This window comes from Sebastes fasciatus, chromosome 22 (genome assembly GCF_043250625.1).
Source record: "Sebastes fasciatus isolate fSebFas1 chromosome 22, fSebFas1.pri, whole genome shotgun sequence".
Lineage (NCBI taxonomy): Eukaryota > Metazoa > Chordata > Actinopteri > Perciformes > Sebastidae > Sebastes > Sebastes fasciatus.
Window position 1 is genome coordinate 9,622,863 of NC_133816.1, and position 14,003 is coordinate 9,636,865.

Consider the following 14,003-nt stretch of genomic DNA (forward strand, 5'->3'; position numbering starts at 1 on the left):
TTCTAAAAAGGTTGATAACACTATCATTTCTTCATTTAGCTTAGCTTATCATAAAGACTGTAAACAGTGGGAAACAGCTTGCCTGTCTCTGTCCAAAGCTAACAAAATACACATACACGCACACCTCTAAAGATCACAAATTACCACGTTAAAACTTGTTTGTTTAAACCGTTTTATAGGGGATAATGTGTCAGACTATTTCATGGCTCGGACCTGTAACTTCCTAGATTCTCTGCTGGTTTCCTGGCAACTGGTCTCTGCCATCTCATTTAAGTTCTGCAAGAGAGCAAATAAGTGTATTGTCCAACTACTCCTTTTTTTCTTTTTTAAATTGTCATTGCTATTATTAACTTTTAAGTTGACAGGTAACGAGAGCAAAGAAATGCTCAAATGTATATAATTTATTATGGTTGACTCCAGAGTAGAACAGATTGTGATCGTGCGATAACGAGTGTACTTTCTTTGTCAATTTCTTCTTTCTTTTTTCTCTGCTATGAACAGCAACAGCAACCCCGTTTCTGTGTTCTCACATAATGTGACTCATTTGACCTAAAAAAAAAATGTGGATGTGAGAAGTGATTCAGAAAGTTGATGTTTTGTCTGCGCTGTTTTCGCTCAGCAGTGTGAGTGTGTATATTTGTATATGCTTGCTGTTATTCAGCTGTGGTTTGAGAGTTGAGAGGCTGTTGAAATTGCATGCAAATGAAGCTTTGAGGGGTTGTGGGAAATGTGAACTGTACACTCGATTCAGTATGTTCACACATACTTATCTTTCTCGCCTTTTCTACACACTCTCACCTACATTAGTTGGCCTTTAGCCTCTGTGGTGGCAGTTTCTGTTAAAAGTAAGTAAGTAAGTAAGAAAAGCTTTATTTATATAGCACCTTTTAAAACACAACGTTACAAAGTGCTTCACACAAAAGAAGAAACATCAGACAATGATAAAGTGACATGATGACTGATGAACTGCTGTAGCAAAATTGTCTGGTCCTATTAAAAGAATGTCTGTTTTATCAAGTGGAGGAAGTTGAGAGACATCCAGTCCTTGGTTGCTGCTAAGCAGTCATGGAGGGAGGACAGTTGATTGAGATATTGGTTTTGGCTGAAAAATAGATCTGAGTGTCATCGGCATAACATGATATGACACATCATGAAAGCTGCTGAACAAATGACCCAGAGGAAGCATGTACAATGAGAAGAGGATCGGCCCAAGAACCGACCCCTGAGGGACTCCACATCGCAAAGGGGCTGATGAAGAGACATGATTATTTATACAAACAATGGAAATAAAACAAGACACAAGCCAAGGTCACAACTTGTCTTTCAAGTAAATTTAATAAGAAAAGCATCTGCAGATGGACTCACGAGCACAGTCACCCTGAGTGGGCAAGTGAGCCCCGAACACAAAAATAGTCAGACCTTTATACATACTAATACATAACACACAGATAAGTGCAGAGTCATGAAGAAATAGTAAAGTGAATCATTAGAACAGACAACAGAGCATCACAAGACATAACAGGTACTTCAGCCATCCTTTGTTTACACAGGTTATCTGTCAGAAGACAAAACTGTCGGGTCACTGTTTTAATGCTTATGGTGACAAGGTCTGCTAGATGTGAGGCTCTGAGATTCTCTAAAGGTACAGTGTTAACTAGGCCTACTCCTCGGAGGTCTTGGAGTGTCTACTGTAGGTATGTAAATGTCCATTACACCTCTCTGCTTGTACAACTAAAATGTTTTCAAACTTATTTTCCTGTAGCCCATGAAGGCTCTGCGGGCCTCAGCCGGGACCTCCCAGCCAGTTCTGTCCAGTCAAGAGGTCCGGACTGTTTTCTACCAGTTGCCTGAGCTCAGAGACATGCACCAGAGCTTCTACTCCGGCCTGAAGGCCCGGCTCACTGAGCCCGGACGCGTTGAGGAGGGAGAGATGAGCTACGCCGGCTTTGAGCTGATGGTGGGGGACCTGTTTCTGAAAATTGTAAGTTCTCTACTAACTGTGTTAACTTTTAAGTAAGCGTATGTTGTATCATGCTTCAACTAGGAATCCTCGTTCCGTTATCCCAAGTGGCCAAAAAAACAATTGATACTACTTTAACATCCATCTTCCCACTTTTATTTGCACGTAAGCTGCTTTAAAGTTGGAACAATCATTTTATCCCACACTGTCTGACAATATCATATATATATATATTAACATTGAAACTATATGATGTTTACAATGAGTGAAATATTCGAACACAAGACTCCCTGTTTTTAAATAGCTGCACCATTCAATCAAATGGCAATATTTGTTTTGTGCATTGTTTTGTACTTATATCCCCATGACTCAGCCTGACATATTTGGTATTTTTGTGGCTGCACAGCACACATTTGGTGGCAACATTTGTGCACAAATTAATTAAAATTTCATGTTTTTTTTGCCTTAAATGGCTCCCCTTCTTTAAATTTTTTTTTCAATATCATAGTTTTTTTTTAATGCCATGTATGCTTTATTGTTTTATCTTATTTAATTTTATTTCAATTAATTTTTTAATCTTAACACATCCATATCTCTTACTCTACTGAATTTTGTTTTGTTTTGTGCATTGTGTACATTTTTCAAGTAGTTATATGTTATGTATATATTGTTTTTTATATGAATACAGCAAACTAAAATTTCAAATCATGCATTTGGACTTGTCATGGCAGGTAAAGCACAGGTGTGATTAATGACATTAACGAGCTGTGAAGCCTGCATGCACAGTATGTAGGAGTCGTTACGGTTATTTGTTCCACCTGTGCATCTTCAGAGTAAAATGGACACACCTGCTTACCTGGCCACACCCTGATGACGGCCTATAAGACACCTGTGCTTGCAGAACACTCCTGATAGTTCTCTTCATGAGTGTGACAGTGTGTGTAAAGGGGGTTAAAGCAGAGCTGTTTTATTCCTGTCATGTGGCTGTGCTACTCTTATATTTCTTATAAGGAGATAATGAGCTCAGGCTGATGGTGAAAAGCACGACAGCCCCGATGAAGGGAATGAATGAATACAAATGAACAGAAAACAAAGCAGTGATAACACAGCACCCCAAACCTTCAGTTTATGGTCTGAACAATGTCTTTGACAGGATTTTGAAAATACTGAAGTCCAAATCCCCTCAATTCAACCAAACCCACCTAAGAAATCTTTAACTTGGCAACAAAACTCTGATATATTTTTCACAAAATATTCATTTAACTGTTATTTCCCATCATGTTGATCCAAAAAATGTTTCAAATAATTCACCACATACTGCCAAAACCCATTTAGGATTATTTACTCTGAAAAATCAGCATCAGCCTAAAACCAAAACCCACCACTTGCCCATAACTGTAGAGTATGTAAACTCCTCAGTACATTAAAATCCTCCACATTCCCAGAAACAATATCGCATACTGCAGGAATGAGTCCTAAAACCCGGAAATGAGGTTTTTTTAATGGGTTTTTGGTTAAATGCCTGAAATAAAGTCAGTGGTTAACACAAGCTTAAGAAATTTCAACGTTTAATTCTACGATATACAATACGTCAGTAAATATCCCACTCAAAAATTTTGAAGCTTTTCCGTGTCTTAAAAAGGGTGGTTGCTAACAAGTGGCTAAATGAAACTGCTAAACCACGCCCCCAGGAAGAGCGCTGGGATTTGAATTTTTTTTTGTAGTGTCCAAACGGTGGTACTATAACTTTGTGTCCGTCACGAGATGCCATTTGGCACAAAAAGACTTTTCCGATGGACTTACATTGGGAAAGAGACGTCTGTAAATCAGTTGATAATTTGCTTTTGAGGTAAATCTTCTTAAATCTACTCTATTTTCTGCAATAATCCAAAGCCCAATGGAAAAATCCCATTGGCTTTTTGTCAGGGGAACCAGTGCGATGCTAACTTCTGGGTTGGACTACAAAAATATGTCATCCCTGCAGCACTGTATTGAGAACATGATCTCAAGTGTCCACAATGAGTCTCAGACACTTTGTGGGTTGTTTTTGTTGAGCGTCAGTTGACATTTGTCATTTATATTAGGTTGGAAAAATTAAAGTTTGTTGTACAAAAGCATTGAATTACATCTATCCATCGGTCCGAGTACAGAATTAGTCTTTTTGCACTTGCACTGTCTCATGAAATTCATTCCAGCTTTAAAACTGTTAAAAAAATTTAAAATGTATCCCATCGCCCCGTCCTGGAGACTACCTGTCCTTTTTAGTACAGCTGTTACATAGTGACTGACTTCTGGCATACAACGTGTGGTTCATACATAACTTTTGAGAAATCTCTTTGATGGCAAAATAATTCTTAAATTGTTGAATTTAATGTGTTTTACAATGGAATCCTTAGTATTTTTTTTTTATTGCAATTAGTCATGTGCACACCTGCGGAGTGATTTCGGCTGATTAAACTCCGGTCACAGCTGGATGGAGTAATACTCTAAGTAAGGTCACCAAATGACATGCACTAATAAGAATGATAAAGGAGTACGTTTTCCTGCCCTCAAAGCTGCAATCAATCTAGCAGGAGGGTGAGGGAGATGTCAATCAGGCACAGCTTGTTCATGCCCCCAGAGTCCTGAGAAGAGACCTAATCAGGCAACATGAGTGAAAACACCTGTGAGTTTCTGTCATGCTGCCCTTTCAAATCCCCAAAAACATTTATCAATTACCAATACTGGTGATCTACTGAAGTATTACTGAAATAACTTCATCAAGAACATGACACAAAAATGGCAATAAACTTCACTCAAACTGTTTTTATACACTAAAGACACAAAACTCTTGACTGGATTTCACTGATGTCTTTGTTTGGAACATCAAGTTTTTTTTTTTACCCTGTCAAGTCTGGATAAATCTTGCAGAGCACTAATTTTAATAAACTTCACAGCAGAAAAAAATACTAATATCTGATAACATTAACATTGGTTGGTTCCAGCAACTACTGCAATGCAGCGCAGCAATTAACAATGTTATTAATTGCAGCAGTGTCCAAATCTCTGTTGTAGAACTGTCTATTCAATTTTAGTTTAATTTAACACTTCCCCCCACTGTCATAGGGAATAATATCTAAAAACATGATTGAAATTGAAAGTTTAGTGACTAAAATGAACTGGTTGCCCAACATTAAATATTTCATAATCTTCTTGTGAGCTTGTGTTTACGACATGGGAAGTCATGTACACAATATGCCTGGTGTTCATGTGGTTAAGTAGTGAGAACACCGCTGCTATTCCGTTGGGAATATCAACATTTTACACAGACATATTATATAATAACGAAAAAACCCTCTATATGACTAAAATTACAATATATTTGCTTACCATTCACCGAAAAATGAACTTCTATGTCCTCCGCCTTTTCTGAAAATGACAGCAAACACGTCAGAACTCGAGAGCTTTCAGGAATTTCCACTCACCACTTTGTGAATACCCCAAAAGGGCGTTCATATGGACTCTTCTTGTGAACACCGTAAACACGACCCCATTTGAAGGCAGCAGAAAAGATTCAGTGTGTTACAATCCACGTACTTCCTGAAGTACACTTCAATGTAGTGTGCACTCTGTACTTACTTGAGTAGTGCGTGAATTTCAACGGGGTAGTGTCGTCTCAAATCGAATACTCTGCGGTGCGCTTACCGGAAATGACGATCGCAACATTTGACCGCGGCTCGCTACCCACCAAAATATCTTCTTCTTCTGGGTTTTATGGCAGCTGGCATCCTTTGTGTTGCACTGCTGCCTCCTTCAGGTTTTACCCGTCCACTACCCGCCAGAATATCTGAAAAGTGTCCAGCGTTCCACACTCAACGATTTGACCGTTTTGAGTACAACATCCGGGTATTTCGAGTGCACTGCATTTTGCCGTACTTCACAGTGTGAACGCACTTATGCACTCAAAATAGTGAGTGTAAGTACGCGGATTGGAACACACTGATAGTGTTCACTTTGCTGCATGGCAGACATCTTGTTTTGGAAAGGACATTTTTTTAAACTTTTTTAAAATTCACTTTGGTAATCACCAAATTTGGATGGTGCTTCACCGCCCTCCCTGCATCCATCCATCCATCCATCCATTCATTCATCCATCTGTTTTGCTGCCTTCGCAGGTGAACCAGATCGGTCTGTACGGTGGTTTCATTGGAAACTACGAGGAAGCTGTTGAAGTTGTTCGCAAGTGCACACACTCAGACCCTCGCTTCCGAACCCTGGCCCAGGTACCACAAACTCTGCACCTCCAGAGGAACACCGACTGTAACAAGGTTATCTGAGCCAGTCTCATTTTATCTCTCCTTCTTCCAGAGCATGATGTCTCACAACGGCTCAGACAAAGCTCAGACTCAATACACATTTGAAGGTACATACTCTAAATGAGTGTTTTTGTTTTTGATAACTTGTTGGCCGACAGTATCTGATTTGGTCTTTCTTTTTACAGCTCTACTATACAAGCCTTTGGACCGAGTAACCAAGACCACACTAGTGCTGCGTGTGAGATCATGAATCAATTTCCTGAACCTCTATGGCCTCTACGGTTATTCTCTGACCACTTTCTGACTTAGCAACCTCTCTGTGATCTTACAGGACCTCCTGAAGACGACGCCAGTGGGGCACGGCGATTACACGTTGTTACAAGAAGCTCTGAGATTGTCACGCAGCTTCCTGTCTGGCATCAACGAGAGTTCACAGAGCAAACGAGAGGTCACGCTCAGTCACGGCATGGTGAGGCTCACACAAAATCTGGCCCAAGATGTACATGAAAAAGCGTTTAGTTGCATGGTGCACCCATGCTTGTTGCAACATATGTGAGCATCGATTTGCACCCCAGAACAAAGTGTTGTGTTTTCGTGTTACCCCAGAGGCGTAAGCTGATGCGTGACGGCTTTGTGGTGGACGCGAGCGAGGTGGAACGCAGCCTGCGTCATGTCTTCCTTTACACCGACCTCCTGCTGTGCACTAGACTCAAACAGGCAACCAGAGGGTGAGTGCAGCGAGAGAAAGCACCTTTGTGGGAAATGTGGTCTACCTTTTTTTTAGAGGCCAGCAGTTTACAACGCTGACTGCATGTGTTCTTCCAGGAAGCAGGACCAGTACAGGTTCTGCTGGTATCTGCCTCTCGCTGGTTTAAAACTCCGCTGGGTTGCAGATCAAGAACGTTCAGCAGACGCACAGCTTCGCCTACACACCATAAGAACCAAGATTTACCTCCTCCGACAACAGCTAAAGCATCACGCAGTACGTTTGTGTGATAAATTCAAGAGAAAAGAGTATATGACAAGTGTTTTTAACAGACGAGTGAAATATATAATATAATATAACAATGTGTTTGTGTAAAGAAAGGGTCCCGGGGTTTGGCTTTGGCATCTCGTAGCAGGAAGAAACTGGAGCAAATGGAGCTGATGCTGCTCACACACTCCCCTGTTTACACACTGGAGCTGCACAGCCCCAGTGGCAAGGTACACACATATGCACACGCTGATATTGTCAGTTAAGTTGAAGTTTTGAATAATAAACGACTAAAATTCAAAACAATTTATTTCGCCTCACTGCAGAGTCACACTCTCCTCTTCTCCTCCCTGTACGAGCTTGAAGAATGGAGAGAAGCCATTCACGAACTCACCACAGACAGTAAGTTCACAACTTCATCTGGAGGCCACGAGTTAAAGTTACTAGATACCTGAATTGCTAGATTATTGCGGGAATCTCTTGCTATTCTTTTTGTGGCCTAATGTCTACATGCTTGAAATCAATTCATCTGTAACGGAGCAACAATAGAGAGGCGTCAACAGCATGCTGGTTTTTGAGAAGTAAAAAGTGAAAGTTGAGTGGGACGGAAGTGTGACAATATAGCTGTGACGAGGTCAACAGCGTTTAAGTGAGAAACAAACTTGAATTGTCTTGTGGACCCAAACACCTCCGTCTGAGGTCACATATGCATCATTTCAGTGTGCAACAGGGGTCTTAACGTTTGTAAGCTGCCTATATATTTGCTGTGTGTGTGTTTTTATTTTGATCAGACATAGAAACGGTCCCTCCAGACCTGCTCACCCTCACCAGTGCATGTGTGAAACTGAGAATGACCCAGCAGCCACCACTTCACAGCACAAACGCTGGTACAGCCACCGTCTCTCTATCGACCTCTTCCTCACCACAGAGTCACATCCTGTATCTGAAATATAATACACGGACTCTGTGGAGCTTTACTGTACCTTTTGATCTTTTAATGCTCTCCTCAAACCTTTTCCAGCACTTTCTTTACGTCGTTTCTCGTCTCGCTCCGTTTCACTTTTGTTCAGGACGATTAAATCCAATGAGCTTCAGGATATTTATGTCCTTGTCTCTCACCAGTGGAGGACGAGAAGTCTTTGTGTGGGACTCTGAGTGTGGCCGTCCACTCCGCCTGCGGCCTGCAGCAACCAGCCTGTATGTTTAAAATGGGACTTTTCTTTTTTGATCAGACCAAATAACCAATTATGACCTATATGAATGATGAACTAGAGGTCACTCTGTCTTTTTCAGGTGTGTATGTGTGTGTGGAAGTGGACGGCTATGAGTTTTACGATAAACAAGCCCAGACACACACATCAGTCCACAGCCTCAACCCACATTGGGACCAGGTTAGTTATTGTTTTACAAAATAAACTTGAATAAAAGGGAGTTAAAACTGATGTGAAAGGCAGCTGATTTGTCAGCCAGAGTCCAGGGTGTTACAGTATATGACATCTTCATGTCTAGACAGCATCCGACATGATGTCAGGCTTCAGGAGGATTAAAAAGTCGGCGCTCTGGCCAGACCAGGCCACGCTTTAAACATGATCAGTGGCAGGAAAACCTACACTAAATCCAATTGGTAGCCAGGATCAAACGGCTTAAAGTAAGACGTGTTGTAGCTTTAGGACACTGCTGTCGTCAACGGTGTTAACACCACGTTGTTTTCTGTCAAACAGGAGCTGTGTTTCCAGGTGGACGGGGCTCAGGACCTGAGGGTGTTCTGTGTGAGTCAGTCAGGTGGACATGATGACGCTGTCCTGGGCAAAGCTTCTATAAAGGTATGAAGACGGACTGAGCTTCAGCTTTATTATCATACTGAAAAAAAAGAGCTTTGAAGCCGGGCATTAAACGCATAACAGCAGAGAATGACAATAAGGAGTTAAAGTGAAATAAAATATAGAAATCTATAAATATTAAAGCTGCAATAATAAATATTTTTGTATAAAAAATGAGGTAAAATGATGGGTCAAATCAGGTGTTGTGGCGATATAGTGCAGGGTTGTGCGTGTCACTAATGGCCTATTACCACCAAGCGACTGCACGACGATTAGTATCTTTTGTTCCCTCATGGCTGAGTGGTTCAGCTCTGGATCACCGGTTACATGATTGGCCACTGCAGCGTGACGTTGGGTTGCATTTCTCCAAAAGTTTATTCAGTATCTTTTTTTTTCCGGCACCCCCTATGGTCCCCCTCGCTGCTAGTTAAACGCACTTTCAAATAAACTGGCGTTTTTGCCGCAACGCCTGATTTTGGTGTGAGTGCAGCCAAGTTGCAATGTGAAAGCCGTCGCTTGCAGTGACAAAGCCAAAGAGAATTATCACCAGACTCTGCAGTTTAGCTCTACGGGACTTTTTAGCGTCTTTCAGCTCGTTGTTTTGTTTTTTTACGGCCTTTACTGTTTCACTCTCACAGCTCTCATCATGCTGCCTGCTCAGCACCAAACGGCTGACAGATAAAGTTAGCGACTAGCTAGTGAACATAGTGGAGCATTTAGTTGTTAGGGAGCCAGATATTTCCCTCAGGAGTTGGTGGAGACCAAAACGGAGAGAGTGAATATTGGACGTACATTTTTGCAAGTGGCTCCGTGTCTGCTGGCCGTATGCGTAGGCATATCAGGCATATCAAGGTCATACTGTGTGTCCATGTTGTGTTATTTGCTTGTCAGGCTGCCCCCTAGTGGCTGAAAAATCCATTAATGCTGCTTTAAAGATATAAAAAAAATTATAAAAACAACCCTGGACAATTATTCTTACTAGATTCATGTCCAAAGCATTTTATTTTTAGATTCATAATACAAGCCTTTGTTTTTCTAAATATCTGCCGTCATGTCTGTTCTCTAATATTTTCTGTTTGTCTATTAGTTGGACTCTAAAACCCTGAGTAAGCGATGGAGGAGGCAGACTCTACACCTCGGCCAGGTGGAGGTGACTCTCTCCCTGAAGTACTGCCCCCACACGCTTGAACCACCGAGCCCTAAAGCTCAACAACATCCCGTCTTCTGTTTCCCCATTGAAACGGTGGCTCAGTAAGTTCCTGGAATACAACAAGTGTTGCTGCTGACCCTGTCTGGCCCCATGGGGGGTGTGTAAAAAAAGCTTGAAACTGAAAGCTAGAGTTTTATTTCCCTTGTGTGCCCGTTTTGTACAGCTACTTTGAAGAAGTGAGGCAGTTTGTGTGTGCTGAAGAGAAGCAGAAGTGTGGCAAGAGTGGAATCTGCAATGAAACGAAACGAACCCATCCATAACAAACATCTTTTAATTCTGTCAGACAGGAGGGAGTGCTCGTCCCACATGTGGTGCGCTGCTGCGTGGAGGAGGTGGAGAGGAGAGGCCTGGACGAGGTGGGCATCTATAGGGTTTCAGGAACCACCAGTGACATCAGCACCCTCAAGACTGCGTTCGACAGCAGTGAGAAAGAGCCTCTGAAACTTCACTTTCTCCCACTGACAAATTACCATGTTGGATTTTCTCATGTTTGTTATGCATGCAACATAGTTCACATCACCACTGTAGAAAAAATGGATTAACTGCTGCTTCTCAGCACTATGACCACGCGCCTTTTCTTGTGCTCATGAGGAAGGAAGTGTACGCCAAAAAAAGATACTGTACAGTAATATTGATCGCATTGTCTCCCCCGTCTCAGATCTGCGTGAAGCAGTAACCCGAATGAGAAGTGTTGAGGTGAACGCTGTCTCCGGCGTTCTCAAACTGTACTTGAGAGAGCTGCCTGAGCCTCTCATACCCACTGAGATGTTTCAGAGCCTGGCCAGGATGCTGGGTAAGACACTTAAACTTAAAGGGACTATTTGTGACACACCTGTGGCCGATAAGTCAGCGTTGGGTTCGCGCTCGTTCTACATAGACATGAACAAGCATCGCTCAACGCAGTGAGGCGACACACGTCAGCTAAAACCACAATATCACTATATTTCAGCTGCTTGGCAGTAATGTTAGCTGACCAGACGAAGGTCTCTCCATGAATCAATGCTGATCCTAGTGTTGGCTTTTCCTGCTTCAGCCTCACGGCCGCAGCCGGAGGGAACAGGGGAGAGACCGGAGTTTTGGTCGGAGACGATAACGTTTCTCGCTGCGGAGCTCCGTCACTTCACAAGACACGGAAAACTTCTGTTGGTCTGGAGGAGCTGCAGCATTTATTTCTGCACAAACGTCCACTGTACATTTACTAGATATTCTCAGAGCTAAACTAACTCTTCTACAATGTGCAGTGTGCACGCATGCACGTGAGAGCGGAGCGAAATAGCGAGAGCGAGCGCAGTGTGGTGTGAAGACAAGCAGGCAGAGGAGCAGAGTACAGCAGAGACTCCGACCCTTGAGACCAAAGCTACGATCTCCTCCGCGTCCTCCGACCGCGGCCAACACTGTTTTGCAAGACGGGCTTCACTAGATATAACTTTGCGGTTTTGGTGCTTCTGTGTAGTTTGTGTTGGAGTCTTGCCTGAACAGTGTAGCCACACGCGAACGCGCATGGGACACCGACTCGGATTGATTTATACGTTTAAATTATTAAATAATTAATTAATTAATAATAATTAAACCCCTTTTATTCTTGAAATGGCCTCTCAGCCAGGTGAACTGAACTTCTCATGTATGTGTTTTTTCTCTCCCCTGTAGACATTCAGGACATGAACTCCCGGCTTGTCTCCATGTTGTCCCTGCTGCACTCCTGTCCTGACCCCAACCGCCACACCTTCCTGTACCTCCTGCACCACCTCCAACGGTCTGACAACATTCAGACAACCGCACACAGTAGATCCTGGCACTAATCCCACTGAACATGTGTTTTCAGAGTATGTTCCAGTTCACTGCACCTTATATTTCTTATTTATCATTTTTGTCCAGAGTCTCTGAGAAGGAGGACGTGAACAGGATGTCTCTGATGAACCTGGCTACAGTGTTCGGTCCGAGCCTCTTACGCTCCCCTGTGGTTGGACTGGGCTACAACGGCCCCTCCGTGGATATCACCCAGGAGGTGGTGGTGCAGGTGGGAATGAAGCAGAGAAAAGTAGCTGCTGGATACTTTGAGGAGATTGCTGTTTGGTTTTGCAACAGTTCAACACATTTTCTGCACAAATAATATCTTTGCTTTCAAAACAGTTGTGAGGATAAAATTTATTTTTCTTGATTTAGAAAAAAACTAATTTTAAAAATGCATTTTTATATTTTATTTATTCATGTAGTTGTGATGTTTATTTTACAACATGAAGATTTAATGGGTATTTTAAAGCCTTCTACACACCGACAGAAATACAATTATTGTAAGAAAATACAGATGATTTTTTTGCTGACCAAAAAGTAGTAAAAAAGAAATATATAAAATGTAAAAAAAGAAAAAAATACAGGAGTCACCAATTAGTAGTTGCTTAAATCCCACAATTTCCATAAAAAAATACAGAGGACATGACCAAATTATTTTTTAAAAACAATTACTTTTTTGAAACAAAAGCCTTCAGATATATAGTATTAGTAGGACAGATTTATTCTGTTCAATTAAGCTGCTGCTTTAACATGAATTAACTATGTTGAAGAAAAATGTTAGTAAAATAATTAAAAGTAAATGTCTTAATAAGATAATACTAAGACATAGTTTGTATGTTTGATGCCATCAGTGTTGAGAAATTGTTTCCCCCTTTTTTTTTTAAATTGTTGGTACAAACTCTTCATATAATTTACAATATATTACAATGAAAACATGTAAACTAATTAACATTACTGTATAAGTTAGTCTTTTTATTTATCCAGTGAGAGGTATTGAGGTGTCGCCATAGCGTGCGGGTTGAACTATACTTAACACACTTCTCTCTGTGTGTTTCAGGTTCAAGTGGTTTTCTTCTACCTGCAGTGCAACAACCTCCCTGAAGCCCAGACGTCTCTGCCACATGACACAGACGCTGAAGATGAGACCACCCACATGTGAGAGACCACCATCGGTGTCACGGCTGGCAGCAAACTCAAATACTGTGTGTGTAAAGAAAGATATCCGTGTTAAAAATAAAAGTATTTATTCATAAAAATATGGACTGTGTTTTTTGTGTACTTTTGTCACTTTTTGCAAGTCCAGTTTTAACATTTTCAGTTTTAATTTAAACATGAAGCATTTAAATAAGCATTTTTATTTAGCTTTTATTCAGTTGTCGGATATATAAATAACTAATTTCACACTTATTCCATATGCTACATTCATTCTCACAGACCTGCAACTATGTTAGATTTTAATTTAAATGTTTAAAAGTCAATTACACTTGAACATACAATAATAGGTTTTTGTTTTTACTCTTTTTGGAGTTATTGTTCATGTCAGCTTAAAAATTGAGGTTCAAAGTCCCACAATGTGCATTTAATGCAATATTATTTACAATAAAAGTTAATTTGAAAACTGAAATCTGGACACCAGTACACTTGATCAACAGCCTGCATTTACTAATATACAGTATGTACCCACATATGTTCCCAATAGAAGGCAGGACTATTATCTTGGAAAAATAAAGTAAATTTCCTCACCTTTATTCAAGGCTTTTACCACTCTCATGTAGCTTAAGGGTTGGTTTATATCTACTTTTTAACTCCGGATGGATATGTGGGTATTAAATAAACTTGGGATGCTGTTCATATATTTAATTTGGGATGTAAATAAATCTGGGATAGTTTATATATATTATATTATATTATCATTCTATCATTCTATGATATATGAGTTATTAGAGGAGAAGTG

General features: G+C 41.0%; 1 protein-coding gene across 3 annotated transcripts in view; it reads left to right on the forward strand.

Moving 5' to 3' along the window:
* Positions 1–13,305, forward strand: part of LOC141760995 (active breakpoint cluster region-related protein) — a 16,763-nt gene extending 3,458 nt beyond the window's left edge. For 2 of the 3 annotated variants that reach the window (XM_074624173.1, XM_074624172.1), the window contains exons 4-22: positions 1,763–1,981; positions 6,115–6,222; positions 6,308–6,362; positions 6,441–6,493; positions 6,587–6,724; positions 6,862–6,983; positions 7,081–7,237; positions 7,339–7,458; positions 7,555–7,630; positions 8,020–8,115; positions 8,351–8,425; positions 8,522–8,619; positions 8,950–9,051; positions 10,136–10,299; positions 10,542–10,681; positions 10,917–11,051; positions 11,906–12,011; positions 12,134–12,275; positions 13,107–13,305. In XM_074624173.1, the coding sequence (XP_074480274.1) occupies positions 1,763–1,981; positions 6,115–6,222; positions 6,308–6,362; positions 6,441–6,493; positions 6,587–6,724; positions 6,862–6,983; positions 7,081–7,237; positions 7,339–7,458; positions 7,555–7,630; positions 8,020–8,115; positions 8,351–8,425; positions 8,522–8,619; positions 8,950–9,051; positions 10,136–10,299; positions 10,542–10,681; positions 10,917–11,051; positions 11,906–12,011; positions 12,134–12,275; positions 13,107–13,208 (2,208 nt within the window). In that variant the 3' untranslated portion in view covers positions 13,209–13,305. Of the gene's footprint in view, positions 1–1,762; positions 1,982–5,684; positions 5,846–6,114; positions 6,223–6,307; positions 6,363–6,440; positions 6,494–6,586; positions 6,725–6,861; positions 6,984–7,080; positions 7,238–7,338; positions 7,459–7,554; positions 7,631–8,019; positions 8,116–8,350; positions 8,426–8,521; positions 8,620–8,949; positions 9,052–10,135; positions 10,300–10,541; positions 10,682–10,916; positions 11,052–11,905; positions 12,012–12,133; positions 12,276–13,106 lie in introns of those variants that run through there. The other variant, XM_074624174.1, reaches the window with a different exon arrangement.
* Positions 13,306–14,003: the final 698 nt, after the last annotated feature.